The 18172-nt window shown below is 38.2% G+C and overlaps 1 protein-coding gene across 1 annotated transcript in view; it reads left to right on the forward strand.

Moving 5' to 3' along the window:
- The window catches only part of cep128 (centrosomal protein 128), a 64659-nt gene extending 53140 nt beyond the window's left edge, over positions 1–11519 (forward strand). Inside the window, exons 20-25 of the mRNA XM_028604609.1 lie at positions 2020–2069; positions 3243–3266; positions 5750–5827; positions 6492–6605; positions 9647–9755; positions 10795–11519. Coding sequence (XP_028460410.1) covers positions 2020–2069; positions 3243–3266; positions 5750–5827; positions 6492–6605; positions 9647–9755; positions 10795–10868 — 449 coding nt within the window. The 3' untranslated portion in view covers positions 10869–11519. The remainder of the gene's footprint in view (positions 1–2019; positions 2070–3242; positions 3267–5749; positions 5828–6491; positions 6606–9646; positions 9756–10794) is intronic.
- The last annotated feature ends 6653 nt before the right edge of the window (positions 11520–18172 follow it).

The raw sequence follows: 18172 nt of genomic DNA on the forward strand, positions 1-18172 counted from the left end.
ACATCTTTATAAGAATAGGTGCTTATGGAAATACTAACGTCACTATGTCACAGGCAAAGGTGACAGAAAGAACAGGGAGACCAGGGACAGTCAGGTGGAGAGTCTTAGGTAAGTGTGTTGAGCTTAGTTCATATTTTTGGAGGTGTGTCAGGGTTAGCAGATGAGCTTTACCAGTGGCTCACTAATTTACATTATGATCAGCTAATTTAACAAGTGTACAAAAGCATTGTATTGCTTTTATATGGGGACACTTTTTCAAAATAAGTCATTATGTTTTACGGTATTTTTGTGGCTTGATTGTAAACAACTTAAAAATAAATACATGGTTTTAAAGAAGAATATTTTGGTCAATTTAGTCAGCTTTTTCATGGAATCACGAGAAACACTGAAAAGAAGGATAATGGTACAGTCTCCATGCTACACTAATGATAATGTTAATATCTGTGTATACATGTCCTCTACGAGTATAACTGAGGCTGTATTAATTGTGTCCCCTTCAAAATTGCTCTTCAGAAAGTTTATGTTTATTGTCGTCCGTCCCCCCACCCCCACTGTTAGATCAGATTTACGCCCATGCCTTCCGATAATATTTATACGGGTGTAAAGCGCAGCCATTATACTATTATTCTGATGGTACACTCATGTTTGCCGCTGCAACTCCCTGTCCCCTCCCTCAACTGTTTTTTGGTGTTGATTTAACAACAAAAATCCAGTGGTGGAAGAAGTATTAAGAACAGTACTAATACTGCACTGTAAAAACTGTTACAAGTAAAAGTCCTGAATTGAAAATGTTACTTAAGTAAAAGTATGTAAGTATCATGAGGAAAATGTACTTTTAAGTATTAAAAGTAAAAAGTACTTAATGCAGAAAAATCCTCACATTTCAAAACTGGCAACGATCCAAACACTTCTGTCAATCAACTAAAGTGTTTAATCAGCTAATCATTTCAGCTGGACTTGTACAGTAGGTCTATATATTGTTGGTTAGTTCATTATAAAATAAAACCGTTTTTACAAACTACATGTGTTTTGTGTGCAAAAATCTTGATTTGTAAAGTAACTAGTAACTAAAGCTGTCAGATGAATGTAGTGGAGTAGAAGTAGAAAGTGGCTTGAAAAAAAAAGACGAGTAAAATACAAGTAGGGCTGGGCAATATATCGACATAATATCGATATCATGATATGAGACTAGATTATCGTCTCAGATTTTGGATATAGTTAATATCATAAATGGCTTAAGTGTTTTTTGTCTTTGACCTGGCCTTGACCAACCGCCACTTTGCTTGTTTGAAAGCCATGATGTCTCTCTCTCATAGGCGGGCCAAATTCTCTGGGCGAGAAAAGCAGAGAAAGGGGAGGTAACCTTCCAGATCGGCCCATCTGAGCTTACATTTTCTCAAAGGCAGAACAAGATACCCAGAGCTCGGTTTACACCTATCACCATTTATAGCCACTGGGGGACCATAGGCAGGCTGGGGGAACTCATATTAATTCCACTTGTCAAACCTATAATATCAACATGGAGGTATTAGGACAAGAATATTGCAATATCTGGTTTTCTCCATATCGCCAAGTACAAGCACCTCAAATTTGTACTTAAGTACAGTACTTAGTTATATTGCACTATTGCAGAAATCTAACTGGACAACCATTTGGGGGTCAGTTCCTTGTCTACAGGCAAGCATACAATTCAGCATACATTTGCTGAATTGTATGCTTGCGATAACAAATGGATGAGTTTAAAGTTGGACTTCTAAACCAATTAAAATAAACATTTAAAAACCTTGACTCTATTTTGCCAATAGTTGGTACCAAATTACATAGGTATAGTCATAGGAAATGATTAGGACATTTTTTTTTTTTAGCATGATAATGAAAATATTAATACAAAATATACTACACCATCTGCAGAAGGTGAATAAAGTCAGCATATGCCTTGATTGACTCCAGTATCAATACTTTGACACTGGATCATGGAATCTAGTGTTATCAACTCATCAACAGCAATGTGTCTTTCAGAGCTGTTGGAGAGGAGTCGCAGGAAGGAGGAAGAAATGAGCAGCTTTCAGGTTAGCATTTCATGTCTTTAATAATCCTTCTCTGTTTGTCTGTTCATTTGTGTCTGTAAATCTCCACCCTAAACAGTAGATTTTTACTCTCCAGCTGGCCTAATTTCAACTATGCTGCCAAAACAGAGACCAGCTGGTACTGTTTTTATTTATACACCACATTGCCTTCAAATTGTTTTTTGCATATCTGTTGGGGTGTTTTTGAGTAACTGCTGGGATTTAGTCGTCTTGAGTTCTGTGATGCAGCGCTACAAACACAAGTACACAGCCGTGGCCCTGACACACTGCTTGCAGCCTGGCTTGGACAAGTAGCTAATTACTGCAGACACAAGGCCTTGGAGTTTAAAAGCCACCAGAGGCCTTGTCTCTGTCTTTCAATACCGCAGCATGTACACTTGGCAGGCCACCAACTCACCTAGTCTGGATCGGACTGGCCCCCAGTGCTTCACCGACCCTTTGCTCACCAATAAACAGCGGAACACACAGAGAGAACGAGTGCTTCGCAGACGTGTGTGTGTGCGTGTGTTTGCGTTTTCCAGGGTCCCATCTGTGGCTGCATGATGACACCTGCCAGAGCTCGCATGCAATTAATCAGCCCTCTCACACCCAGCCGAGCTTTTAATTATGAAGGATGAGGAGAGAGAGCTATAGAGTGAGGGATGTAGACGAGCGCAGGGATGGGGGGAAAAAAAAAGTCTGAGGGTGGGCTGAGGAAAAGAAAGTACTCTTGTTATAAACCATCAACACATCACAGGCAGAGGGGGAGAGGCAGCCGGCTGGGGGGGTAAGAGCAGGTGCGTGTTTGAGTGGCAGATAAGAGGCATAGCATCACTTATGCATCGTTAGAGAGGGAACACCAGTCAGGAGCTGGATGAGCAGCGAGAGCGGTGTTGTTGTGTGTCAGCGTGTGTGATAAAAAGCCTGTTGTGTGCTACAAACTCTCCCTAGCCCTGTGCATTTCCTTCCCTTGTTGCCTATTTGTTGGAACACTATTTCTCTCTTCTGTCAGTATTCTCCCACAGGGTTTCTCTCTGCTAATCTACCATTTTGAGCAGTTACCTGGACTCCCCGTCTGGCTCATTGTGTTAGTTTTAAACCTTATTTTGGTATTGGCTCTTACGTCATTGTTATATGCATATAAAGTAAAGTCGCTGTGTTTGTGTGTCTTTACAGGACCGTGTTTTGGATTTGGAGATGGTAAGGGTTGATTTCTTTCATCAGAGTAATGAAAACAGTTCATGGAAAGGGGTATGTATATTCAGGTTTAGAAAACTTGGGAGGTATTAAATGCCCTGGAGTTGTTAAATTAGAAGTCATTTTGACTTTCAACATGATTCAATGCAGCTGTGTAGGCAGGTTCACCTAAGGCTATGTTTGTTTAACAACCCATTCCAGCTAACATAGGGTTAGAAATGATTACTTCAGTCAAGGCTCAGAGCTCTGTTAATCATCATAAGTCTTGCTGATGGGGTTAAGAACCGAGCTGTACTGACAATACAGTATTGACCTCACCATCTAAGCTGTTAACGTTCAACACTAACATCCTTAATCAGCTATTAGATGTCAGCACCGAAATTACGGAGCACCAACGAACGACTATATTGACCCAAGCCCTTTTTTTTTTTTTTTTTTTTTTTTTTTACTCACGGAAAAATAAACAAATGAAGCTGTCTAACGCACTATGTCCATCCATCACAATTATGTGGCATGCTTGGCCACTTCAGCCTTCACTTAGCTGTAGAATAGGAAATGCCTCAGATCGGTCCAATCATTCCTGCTAACACAGCAGCAGGATGCATCGACCCATGCTCCGCTCAGGCCGGGTGCTGGGGATCAACCAGCGAGTCTCACTTGGATGTCAGTGTGCCATTCAGTGTTTTAATCAGCGTGACGCCATGTAACAGCCGGTTCTTTTGATGCTTAAGTGCTCCATCTGAATGGGAATGGGAACACTGCTGAAACATGCAGTGGAGGGATGAATAGAATGGAGTGCGGCTGGAGTAGTTACTTAATCAAAGTGTCTGTTGTGACAAAAGTCCTCAATTACCTTTAGAATTGACCAGGCAGTGTGATATCATGCCTGTTACCATGTAGGTTTGAATGGGAAATGTACAGTATAGATGGCATTCCTAATAATACCATTTTTAAAAGCACAGGAAACAAGCACCAGTATTGCCCAGAGCTGCTGTTAGAGGGGTTAATACTCCACTAGTCAGTCTCAACGGATGTACATTGCTGGGATAAATCTCCGCTATCTATTTTTGCAAGATCACCGTTGCTGCATGCTGGGCTGTGAATGGTTTAAAGAAGTACAAATAAGCCAGAGTGTTTCTCTTCTCCCTATCCCAGAATAGATAAGCAGTGTAGCCAGACCATACTCCAGCGCTAACACACAGCTTAGTAGTTTTTATCTTTCTGTTCCCGGTAGCCAAGTGGCTAATGCAGCATTCACATAGCCTCAGGTGCTCCGGCAGTTTGGGAGTGTCACTTAAATGGTCCATTGTGTAACATCCTGTTGTGTACCCCCAATGTAGCCCAAGTTTCACAATTATTGTGTTCCGTCAAAGCGTTCTTTTTTTTATCTCAAAATTTGCGACCGCTCTTATAGGCAGCTTCTTTTCACGGAGAAAATAGACAGAGGGACTGTGCTTAGTGCTGGAGCTTGTTAAATATTTATACTGAATTTATTTTTTTTCCCCGACAATCATGTTGCCTTGGCAACCTGTTGCATCGAGCTTGGCAATTCAAAATCAGTGACATTTTTTGAAATAACAACATTGTAGATTGAGATTGAGCATGAGTAATGTATATGTAATATATTTACAAATGGACTTGGATCCATACACCGTCTACATACAGGTTTGTTGTGCAGTATGTGTGAATGCTTATCATACAGTGTATTTTAAAGGGACAATATATGCAATACATCGCGATACAATATTTCACATTTTGTTTTCTCATGTAGGACATAAATAAAACATAACAGTGCTAATAGTATCAGTTGTGCACCCTTGTTATTTGGGTAGCACAGCCCATTATCTCTGCAAATAAAAAAGGCATCAGTAGCCACCACAGAGCAGTTAAAGCCCACAGACAGCTGATCCAGCTGTGCAGCCGTCATCAGTAACCATCGCTTCAGGTGACCCTTCAACTGGGTTTAACGTCTAATTTCACTAAATGTGTGTTTCATCGATTATTCCTTCCTCGCTCCTCTGTCTTTCATCTTTTACTTAGTCTTATGGAAGATGTGCTGAGGAACGAGGAAAAGTCACGTACCGGAAGGGGGGGCGGGCGATTAAGGGAATTGGGATGCAGCCCCAGTATTTAGCTGTGGATAATTCTCCATTTGCTATTTAGTTGTTGCATTTGTAATGTTTCCTGCTTGCCTCTTACATGGCAATTAATTATTTACAGAGTCTACTTGATGATGACAACAGAAGACTATCCTCCTGCTTATCAATCTTAGAAGTTTTTACTTTTCATTCAGTGAATCACTTCCAGATGCATTATTTTGGATATTGTATATAATGTATTAATTGCTCATTAAATTGTTTTTACAGTTAGTCAAGTTTGTAGTTGTGGCAGATTGAAATGGCTAAATATGAATGTCAGACATACCACCAAGCTAATATTGCGATGTAAACTGTGTGTGTGTGTGTGTGTGTGTGTGTTTCTCCCAGAACACAAGAGTTGCCCTGGACCACTTGGAGTCAATTCCAGAGAAACAATGTCTGATGGACAACTTCAAAGATTTGGAGGTGAGCCAAACTTAAAGCCTAGATACATTTTCTTCATAAGAAAATAGAGAGGTTAAGATGTTCTTTATTTTTTTTCTACTTAAAAGGAGCTGTAGGTAGGATTGTGAAGATCCAGGACTTAGCCAAACATTTTGAACATTGACAACTTCTCAGTCCCTCCCCTCTTTCCGCTAAAACCCAAAACTGTCTCCTAAGCCCCTCCCCCCACAAGGGAGAATGAATGTGTGTGCATGACCAGTGATTGACCCGCAGTTAGACACCCCCCCTCCGGCCCTGATTGGTGCATCTGAACAGGGAGCTGTGGATTTTTGCAAATCGCACTACAGGCTGTAGGTGGTGCCACAGGAGCCGGATTGTTTTTTAAATGACCTGCTTCATGTAGTTCTACTGGAACATAGGGTCAGTTTCAGCAAATATGACAGAAAGTTAGTTTTATAAATCTTACCTACTGCACCTTTAACAAACCATGGGTGCAGTCAAACATGAATACATTAAGACGTGCACACGCATGATCACATGTATCCACTTAATCAATGCTGTGCATTTATATCAGTGTTGTTCTTCTGCTATATACGAGGCTGAAAACTATTTGAATGCTCAGGCTTTTGCCCTTTTGGCCTGCTTAAAGACAGTTTAACACACAGCCTCCATTTCATGCTAATAGGAGTCCCAGCGGCAGAGGGAGATGTTAGAGCACCGCTATACCAAATACAAAGAGATCGTCTGGGACCTACAGCACCAGCTGGACGAGTCCAAACGCAGAATCCAGGAGTACAGAGTACGACACACACACACACACACACACACACACACACACACGTACTGTAGAAAAATGAGCTTTATAATGCCTTACAAGAGCCCGTACTCCCAAACAACAACCCACACCTTTTCTATTTCAGTCACTAATTGCAGTGCTTTGTTCAAACAGCAGCCGTTTGGATAAGGATAGCCTGACTTTGAGAGTCATTTATGAGTCTAGCTCGCCCACACCAGTGCCAATGTGTGCACTGCACCTAATTTGCAACTTGTATGAATAAATGAATAATTCCACATGCTTGTAATGCATCACGGGTGGACCGAGTGGGACAAGCTCGAGCAATGTCACAAATGTACACTCCAACAAAACTGGAATATTTTTTTTTAACAGTCCCTGTTAATTGATCCAGTCATCTTCTGTGCTATAAAGCAGTGAAGGGAGTCATCAAGACATCATTGTTGACAGCTGATTGCCATCAGCAGTTTGCAACCTCCCCTAAACAGTCATACAGTCACTTTTTAAATGGTTTTAATCTGCCAGATTACCCCGTTGGTTTGCCAAATGAGTCCTGTGTTGAGTGATAAGTGGCGATTGCATTAGCCTAATAGCTGCTGCCCACATGGGGTTTGTTGAAGGAAAAAGGATGGATGGAATATCCTTACAAGAGTTCCATCTTGATCAGAGCCAGCAATGCCAACAACAAACAGCCTCTAACCTGATTGTAGTAGTGGCTCTCTGCTTGAAACAACAACTTCCAACGCTCTATTCATGCAGGATTTAGTTTTGGCTCAGTGCTTGTCCTGCCATCACAGGACATGTGTAATGTTAATGATCTATAAACCCAGGATAAAAGAAAACTGCATCAAGTGTCAAATTTCAAGAGACCCCAGTGATTTGGCGGGCCTTGCAACAGACTCACAAAATATTAAGAGATATCTGTTCAGGCGGAGACACTTGTGCCTGCATGTTCACTGGCAAATAAATGTCTGTAAAAGAAGCTTTTATCATACACAGGTGCACACAGTGCATAATGTAGAGGGACTCAAATCACACTCTCTTCCCCAACAGAATATTTTAGCATTCTGTGGAGCTCTTGGGATGTTCAGATAAGCATTTTGTGGGCAGCCAAATCTGGCCCGCAACTCTTATTTTAAGGTGCTTTGAATTTATTTTGTGGAGTCTGTGTGCTCTGTAAAGTGTAGTACTGTAAGACATCTCTTATGCAGAGCTGTTCACACTTCTTGTTGCACTGTGAAATTTGGGGATGCGGCTTTATTCTCAATTGGTCTGTCACTCACACTTTGGTCTACCAGACAGATATAATAACTCCCATTACTGGATGGATTGTTATTCAATTTTGGCACAGACATTTGTTCCGTCTATCACTACCGTTTGGTCGTTCAATTTGTTGAATCTTTGCATCGTCACGTCATGAGTTCAGTGCCATCAGGCAACTCAAGATGGCATATGCCAGTGTTACTGATGAGTGTAGTTTATATACTGAATGAATAGTTATTTACCATTATGGTCATGTCGTGTGGGTAAAGTCAGACAACAGACGTGCGAGTGTTTGATCCCTGTGGATGAGGCAGCTGTCATCCCGCTTTTCACTGTCAGCAGAGACTCATGTCGGCATACTTCACTGCCACTGATAAACCTGACAGTTACACTGAATCACATCTAAATAAAAGTTTAGTTTCAGATCTCTCTCTCTCCTCCCCCCCCCACCTTTAATAATGTTTGACAGGGATGTCCCAATCAGCTTTTTGTGGCCCCCGATCAGATTTTTTTAATATTGAATATTTGCCGATACCAAGTCCCGATCCAATAATAGACCTCTACACCGTGTTTTTGTTAATATTTATTTATGAGGATAATGCACATTAATCAAAAATAACAAAGTTACTGAAAGACATCTTTAACATTTAACTTAGAATTTTTGTTAAACTTAAACATAAAATCAACTTCTATTTAGAATAGTGTAGGATTTAGTGATGTAAACGATCGGAGTAAGGCGATCGGGTGGCTGCCCATCCCCGATCAGTTAAAAAATGCCCACATCGACTCCGATCGGATTGTTAGTTTTGCCGGTAATTTGTTTATAAACCAACCAATGAGTTTTTGAGGGATGGTGGCGCTAGGTTTAAAGTTAAGGGATCAGAGTTTTTACAATTCATCCTGAGGTTGACATTGATGTCTGTACCAAATTTCATGGCAATCCATCCAATAGTTGTTAAGACATTTCACTCAAAACCACAAATGGCAGCCCCATGGGGGCGCTAGAGGAAATGTCACATTTATGTGGCCATTCATCTAGTAGATGTAGAGCTCTTTCATTGCTAAAGGATCAAAAAGTATGAAAGTAATGACCAAAGTCATTACGCTTGGTCCTCTGATGACCATGAATGTTGGCCGTGGACATTTCATGGCAATGCATCGGATAATTGTGGATGTGACTCATTAGTCCATGTACATCCATTGAGTCTGGCAACGTAGGGCTGAACCTGACAATTTGAGTCGTTCGCCCTCAGGCTATACCCACTATTGCTAAAGATCTAAACAGTCATGTTTTCGTTCCCGTGCATTACAGCCTCACAGTGCGGCTAGCGTGGCTGTAGACTACAGTTGTTCCGATACCAGTATCGGTAATGCCTCCTTTACCACCTAAAATGCTAGTATCAGTATCGCGAGTATGTGAGTCTACTCCCGTACAACGTAAACTAGCCTTGAAGAAAAAAAAATCTACCTTAAAAAGTAGTTTATTTATGTTCTTTATCCGTTATGACTGTCATAGTAGATAATAAAATAACGTTCTCTGGCATTCATTATTTGTTATGTTTTATAGTATGTTTCACAGAAGGGTTTAATCTGAGCAATCATTTCACATCTATACAGGGACAGTAGTAATACAGCGGTTTCTTTTTTTTTAACACCGGTATTGGCTCTGTACTCTGTATCGGCCGATATGCAAGTTCAGATATCGGAAAGGAAAAAAATTGTATCGGACCATCTCTACTGCAGACGTTCCGCTTTGTCAGTTACTGTGTCCTCCTGTCTTGCAGGACGAGAAGCTGGACGCCACTTCCCGGAGCCTGAGACTGGCTGCTCTTTCTTCCTCTGTCAAAGGCCCCAGCACATTCGTTAGCAGCGCGCTGAGATCTGACACACTGTGTGAGTATTTATATAGCGAAGCTACAAAACCTGTGCACTGACAGCTTATCTGTTGACTGTTTCGATGCTAGTCATGATTTTGCTAGATAGTTTGAAAACGTGTACCAGTGGGTTTTTTTTTTTAAATGTGTCATACAACCGCATCACATGTCTACACAATGATGACTAAACTGCAAATCCAGGCTGAGATCCACAGCACAGTATACATTATTGTAAAGCTTAAGTTGCGATATACATAATTAAACATGAGGAATTTCACAGAGCTATTTCCATTCAGTATTTCAACATGACACCCAGAGCTCAAACTTAACATTAATGCTCTGGAAGTGTGCCTGTTTGTATCACTGCCAGTGGCTCAGAGCCAAAAATCACGTGTAGCACTTTCTTAAGCGGCTTACAGATATTTGGCACAGTGTGAGAGGAGCGTACTTTCTGAGGCTTTGTGTCCGTTTTACCTCCAAGAATTATGGTGGCCAAAACCTATCTATGGCTATTTAACGCCAGTGTCAATATACAATACAATAATCACTTGAGTTCAGGACTACTTTGGCATTAACAGGTAGTGCTGATCATTAGGGCTGGGAAGATATGCTTTGGTCCCGATGAGATTTGTATTGAGATTTTCATTTTTTATGATTTTCTTTAACCAAAAAAAAGAAAAGTTTAATACATTTCTAAAGACATTATCATGAGACATTTCTAGAAACTGAAATGTGATGTGCATTATTTTTTAGAAAACAGTGACATTTTTTAATTTGTAAAAAAGTACATAACATGGATTTTCTGCATTTGTACTGTTTTGGCTGGAAACGACGTCTCCGTTGGCAGTACTGTATAAACAGAAAATATTTTGTCAATCATTGGTTAAAAAAACAAAACACTAAATGACAAATCACAATAAATCCCCCCCCATCATTAAGGCACTACTTGTAATGGATCCATTAACGATAGAAGGGAATATAGTACTAAGTGTTGAGCTGTGACTGGGTGATAGACAAACGGGGAATATAATTGTTTTTCTGTTGCTTCCTTCCCACAGCTCCTCACAAACGCCTGACCAGTTCAGACTTGGAGGACTCCCTTTTCAACGGGGCCAAACCCCTCGCAGATTAGCTCAACCTCAAGTGAACCTTCTGTGTGTCTACAAACACATGGTGCTTACAGCTGAGACTAGGTGCCTGGTGCTCATCCAGAACAAAGAAACTACTTGACTGTACTAAGAGGCCTTGGACTCATCACTAGTCCTCCTCGACTACCTCAATCTCTGAAGGTGCTCGGGAACAGAAGCAAGACTGTGAGATTTCACAGCAAACTATTACAAAATACTTTGAGAATATACTGTAAAGTGTTGAAATGTTATTTATAAGAACCTGAATTGAATGTATGTAATGAAATGAACCGTATGAAAATGGTTTAAACTCAAAGTTTTACTGTTACATTTCTTGCCATTGTTACATGTTAAAGAGCTTTATTTGATGTACTCTGATTATCATGCCAATGTGCTTGCGCTAAAATGATTTAGTACAACTCTACCCAAAAACACTAGTGCCTTTTCAACAATATGTAGTTCTTTCTTTACTGACATACTGTGTTGTCTTCATCATGAAAATGTGACATATCTGACTGATTCTTTCTTCTTTCACTTTCTATTTTTTGTGTCATGCAGTATATGTAAATGGATGTCTATTTTTTATGAAATGTGAAGAAAGTATATGCACTATCAATAAATACCCATGCAGCCAATTGTTTGGTTTTATAAGCGCCCTTGATGACTCCTTCATTTTAAGTGTTACCTTTGCAGCAGCTGAGAGATTCCAGATTCTCCCACTGGTATATGTCTTACTTTAATGCTAAAATTCTTCAATGGAGAGAACGACCTAAAACCACATGAGACAAATGAAGTCAAGATATAAACATTTCTCGAAGTTGTACATAATCTTGGAGGAGCTGCATGTAAGCTGGTGTACAGTGTTAACCTGACCAAACGTCCTGAATGCTTCCCATAACACTGAACATGTTGGCACATATGGAATACCCAAAGTGACAAAATGGAGTGAAAGGTTATCATCAGATAAGTCAAAAACATAATTTGCATTGATACACCAATTATTAAGTTAAATCATTAAAATTGAGTACTTTAAGTTTTCCTTTAAGCTCCAATGAGTTGGTAAAATATGTTAAAAATAATTTTACCATTTATCTGTTGATAAAAACCTAAACATAAGAAATTATCTTTCACTAGTCAATTTTATTATTTTTATATTTTCCTTTTATTGGTCTTTATTTCCTGTTTTTGCCGTATTGATGCTTGCCCAGGGTTTGTGTGTGCGCGTTGGTAACGTGGGGCTGCGCCACTAGCTAGCTTGACTTTAAACACTAAGAAAATAACATGAAGGCAACCTTTACAGCTAACCTAGATAACTAGCTGAAGCTAACTTCAGTGCACTCCCTCTACCGACTGCATACTGGCATTACCAAAATGGGTAAATGCTAGATCAGATCTGCTAGGCGTGTCGACATGGTTAGGCTTGAGGAGTAAGAAAGTCATAAAAAAAAAAAAATTATAGTATTTCGAAAAAAGTCATAGTATAGACACTTTTCACGGCAGACATGTTAACATGTCATAGTAGGAAAAGCCCAGGTGTATTCAAAACCATTAATGATGGCTGCATTCCACTCAGGACAGGCCCTGGTATTGTACATGCTGACTCACTGAAATACAGTGGGGGAAATAAGTATTTGACCCCTTGCTGATTTTGCAGGTTTGCCCACTTACAAAGAATGCAAAAATCTACAATTTTAATCATATGTACATTCTAACAGTGAAAGACAGAATCCCAAAGAAAATTACAGAAAATCACATCATATGAATTTATTAAAATTGATAACCATCTGATGAGGAAAAACAAGTATTTGACCCCCTGGACAAACAGCAAGTATTCTGGCTCCTACAAGCCAGTTAGTCTTTCTTTAAGACACAGCCCCAATCCGAACCAATTATCTACATCAAATATACCTGCCTCACCTCGTTACCTGTATAAAAGACACCTGTGAACACCCAAACAACCAGCATCCAACATCACCACCATGGGCAAGACCAAAGAGCTTTCTACGGACATCAGGGACAAGATTGTTGATCTGCACAAGGCTGGGATGGGCTACAAGAGAATCGGAAAGCAACTTGGAGAGAAAAGATCAACTGTCGGTGCAGTTATCAGGAAATGGAAGAAGCACCACACCGCCAACCTCCCTCGGTCTGGGCCTCCACACAAGATCTTGCCTCGTGGGGTGTCCCTGATCATGCGAACGGTGAGGAATCATCCCAAAACCACAAGGGGGGAACTGATGAATCAACTGAAGGCAGCTGGGACCAGAGTTAAAAGAAACGGTTGGTAACACACTACACCGTCATGGATTGAAATCCTGCAGCGCACGCAAGGTCCCCTGCTCAAGAAGAAACATGTACAGGCCCGCATGAAGTTCGCCATTCACCACCTGGACGACTGAGAAGAGGCCTGGAAGAAGGTGATGTGGTCAGATGAGACCAAAATAGAACTTTTGGCCTCAACTCAACTCGTCGTGTTTGGAGGGCAAAGAACACCGAGTACAACCCAAAGAACACCATCCCCACCGTCAAGCATGGTGGTGGCAACATCATGCTTTGGGGGGTTTTTCAGCCAAGGGGACGGGACAACTCCATCGTATTGAGGGAGGATGGACGGGGCCATGTATCGTGGAATTCTGGACCGACATCTCCTTCCCTCAGTGAGAGAGCTGAAGATGGGTCGAGGATGGGTGTTTCAGCACGACAACGACCCTAAGCACACCGCCAAAGCAACAAAAGAGTGGCTGAAGAAGAAGCACATCAAGGTTCTGGAGTGGCCTAGCCAGTCTCCAGACCTGAATCTGATTGAAAATCTTTGGAGGGAGCTTAAAATTCGAGAACCTGAATGATTTGGAGGCTGTCTGCAGGGAGGAGTGGGCCAACATCCCTGCCGAAATGTGCACAAACTTTGTCACCAACTATAAAAACCGTTTGACATCTGTGCTGGCCAATAATGGCTTTTCTACAAAATATTAACATGGTGTTTGTCCAGGGGGTCAAATACTTGTTTTTCCTCATCAGATGGTTATCAATTTTAATAAATTCATATGATGTGATTTTCTGTAATTTTCTTTGGGATTCTGTCTTTCACTGTTAGAATGTACATATGATTAAAATTGTAGATTTTTGCATTCTTTGTAAGTGGGCAAACCTGCAAAATCAGCAAGGGGTCAAATACTTATTTCCCCCACTGTAGCTTACTGGGACACTTGAAAGAACTGAGCCATTGCTACTATGACAAGTCAAAATGTCTGCTGTGAAAGAAAGACAGTATAGTATGTCGAAAAAAATAAAAATAAAACCGTCATAGTGTAGTATGTCGAAAAGAGTCATAAAAGGCATAGTATGTCGCAAAAGTCAGAAAAAAGGCATAATATAGTAAGTCGAAAAAATTTATGAAAAAGTCATAGTATAGTATGTTGAAAAGAGTCATAAAAGGCATAGTATGTCGAAAAAAGTCACATAGTATGTCGCATAAAGGCATAATATAGTATGTCGAAAAGAGTCATAATGAAGTCATAGTATAGTAGGTTGCAAAAGTCCTGAAAAAAGGCATAGTATAGTATGTTGAAAAACAATTATGAAAAAGGCATAGTATAGTTTGTCAAAAAGAGTTTAAAAAAAATTTAGAAAAAAAAGGTATAGTATGTCGAAAAAAGTCATATTATAGTATGTTGAAAAAAAATTATGAAAAAGGCATAGTATAGTTTGTCGAAAAGAGTCCTAGTATAGTATGTCGAAAAAAGTCATAAAAAAGGCATTAGTATGTTGAAAAAAAAGTCATAAAAAGGCATAGCATAGTATGTCGAAAGAATTCCCCAAAAATGCAGTATGTCAAAAAGAGTCATAGTATAGTATGTCACAGAAGTCCTAAAAAAGGCATAGTATAGTATGTTGAAAAAAGGCATAGTATAGTATGTCGAAAAGAGTCTTATTATAGTAGGTCTTGAAAAAGTCTTAGTATAGTATGTCAAAAAAAATGTATGAAAAAGGCATAGTATAGTATGTTGAAAAAAAGTCATAAAAAGGCATAGTATAGTATGTTGAAGAAAGTCATAAAAACGGCATACCGTATTTTCCGGACTATAAGTCGCACTTTTTTCCTACTTTGGCTGGTCCTGCGACTTAGTCAGGTGCGACTTATATATCAAAATATATATAAATTTAACATGTTTTTACATGTTAATTCATACTGAAAACATAACCGTCTATAGCCGCGAGAGGGCACTCTAGGCTTGTGATAACTAGAATGCTGCTACTAAAGACAACTGAGAAGGAAAAGAGATAACACAGTGCAGGTAGTAAAATACGCGGCCGAAAACAGTAATCGAGCAACAGAAAGAAAGTTTGAAATGAGAGAAACTTGTGAGGGACTGGCTAAAAGGTTACTCTTACTGCAATGAAGAAAACAAAGAAAGCTAATCGGCTAATCGCGATCGATGGCCAGAGCTGGAGGAACGAGTGGGGAGGGGCTCGTCAACGGTGCAGTTATGTCTCCACGCCTAGTATAGTATGTCGAAAAAAGTCCTAAAAAAAGTCATAGTATAGTATGTCAAAAAAAAGCACAGTATAGTACGTCGAAAAAAAGTCATAAAAAGGATAGTATAGTATGTCGAAAAAAAGGCATAGTATAGTATGTTGAAAAAAAGGCATAGTATAGTATGTTGAAAAAAGGCATAGTATAGTATGTCGAACAAAGTCCTAAAAAAGTCATAGTATGTCAAAAAAAATGAATGAAAAAGGGATAGTATAGTATGTCGAAAAAAGGCATAGTATAGTATGTCAAAGAAAGGCATGGTATAGTATGTCGAAAAAAAAGTCATAAAAAGGATAGTATAGTATGTCGAAAAAAAGTCATAAAAAGGATAGTATAGTATGTTGAAAAAAAGTCATAAAAAGGATAGTATAGTTGGTCGAAAAAAGGCATAGTATATCAAAAAAAAATTATAAAAAAAGGCATAGTATAGTATGTCGCAAAAGCCTTAAAAAAGGCATAGTATAGTATGTTGAAAAGAATTTATGAAAAAGGCATAGTAGTTTGTCTAAAAGAGTCCTAGTACACTATGTTGGAAAAAAAAAAGTCATAAAAAGGCATAGTATGTCGAAAAGTCTTAGTATAGTATGTCGAACAAAGTCCTAAAAAAGTCATAGTATGTCGAAAAAAATGAATGAAAAAGGGATAGTATAGTATGTCGAAAAAAGGCATAGTATAGTATGTTAAAAAAAAAAAAAGTCATAAAAAGGATAGTATAGTATGTCGAAAAAAAGTCATAAAAAGGATAGTATAGTATGTCGAAAAGAGTCAAAAAAGTCATAGTATAGTATGTCAAAAAAAGGCACAGTATAGTACGTTGAAAAAAAGTCATAAAAAGGATAGTATAGTATGTCGAAAAGAGTCATAGTATAGTATGTCGAAAAAAAGGCATAGTATAGTATGTTGAAAAAAGGCATAGTATAGTATGTCGAACAAAGTCCTAAAAAAGTCATAGTATGTCAAAAAAAATGAATGAAAAAGGGATAGTATAGTATGTCGAAAAAAGGTATAGTATGTCAAAGAAAGGCATGGTATAGTATGTCGAAAAAAAGTCATAAAAAGGATAGTATAGTATGTCAAAAAAAAGTCATAAAAAGGATAGTATAGTATGTTGAAAAAAAGTCATAAAAAGGACAGTATAGTATGTTGAAAAAAAGTCATAAAAGGATAGTATAGTTGGTCGAAAAAAGGCATAGTATATCAAAAAAAAATTATAAAAAAAGGCATAGTATAGTATGTCGCAAAAGCCTTAAAAAAGGCATAGTATAGTATGTTGAAAAGAATTTATGAAAAAGGCATAGTAGTTTGTCTAAAAGAGTCCTAGTATACTATGTTGAAAAAAAAAAAGTCATAAAAAGGCATAGTATGTCGAAAAAAGTCTTAGTATAGTATGTCGAACAAAGTCCTAAAAAAGTCATAGTATGTCGAAAAAAATGAATGAAAAAGGGATAGTATAGTATGTCGAAAAAAGGCATAGTATAGTATGTAAAAAAAAAAAGTCATAAAAAGGATAGTATAGTATGTCGAAAAAAAGTCATAAAAAGGATAGTATAGTATGTCGAAAAGAGTCAAAAAAGGCATAGTATAGTATGTTGAAAAAAGTCATAAAAAAAGGCATAGTATAGTATGTCGAAAAAAGTCCTAAAAAAGTCATAGTATAGTATGTCGAAAAAAGTCATAGTATGTCGAAAAAAGTCATAAAAAGGATAGTATAGTATGTCGAAAAGAGTCATAGTATAGTATGTGGAAAAAGTCATAAAAAAGGCATAGTATAGTATGTCAAAAAAAATTTATGAAAAAGGCATAGTATAGTATGTCGAAAAAAGTCATAAAAAAGTCCTAGTATAGTATGTCGAAAAAAGTCATAAAAAGGATAGTATAGTATGTCGAAAAGAGTCATAGTATAGTATGTTGAAAAGAATTTATGAAAAAGGCATAGTATAGTTTGTCGAAAAGAGTCATAGTATACTATGTTGGAAAAAAAGTCATAAAAAGGATAGTATAGTATGTCGAAAAGAGTCAAAAAAGTCATAGTATAGTATGTCAAAAAAAGGCACAGTATAGTACGTTGAAAAAAAGTCATAAAAAGGATAGTATAGTATGTCGAAAAGAGTCATAGTATAGTATGTCGAAAAAAAGGCATAGTATAGTATGTTGAAAAAAGGCATAGTATAGTATGTCGAACAAAGTCCTAAAAAAGTCATAGTATGTCAAAAAAAATGAATGAAAAAGGGATAGTATAGTATGTCGAAAAAAGGTATAGTATGTCAAAGAAAGGCATGGTATAGTATGTCGAAAAAAAGTCATAAAAAGGATAGTATAGTATGTCGAAAATAAGTCATAAAAAGGATAGTATAGTATGTCGAAAAGAGTCAAAAAAGGCATAGTATAGTATGTCGAAAAAAGTCATAGTATATCGAAAAAAGTCATAAAAAGGATGGTATAGTATGTCGAAAAGAGTCATAGTATAGTATGTGGGAAAAAAGTCATAAAAAGGATAGTATAGTATGTCAAAAAGAGTCATATTATAGTAGGTCTTGAAAAAGTCTTAGTATAGTATGTGGAAAGTCATAGTATAGTATATTGAATAAAACAAATGAAAAAGTCATAGTATAGTCCTAAAAAAGGCATAGTATAGTATGTCAAAAAAAATTTATGAAAAAGGCATAGTATAGTATCTTGAAGAAAGTCATAAAAACGGCATAGTATAGTATGTTGAAAAATATTTATGAAAGTCATAGTATAGTATGTTGAATAAAACGAATGAAAAAGTCATAG

Source organism: Perca flavescens, chromosome 18 (assembly GCF_004354835.1).
Source record: "Perca flavescens isolate YP-PL-M2 chromosome 18, PFLA_1.0, whole genome shotgun sequence".
Lineage (NCBI taxonomy): Eukaryota > Metazoa > Chordata > Actinopteri > Perciformes > Percidae > Perca > Perca flavescens.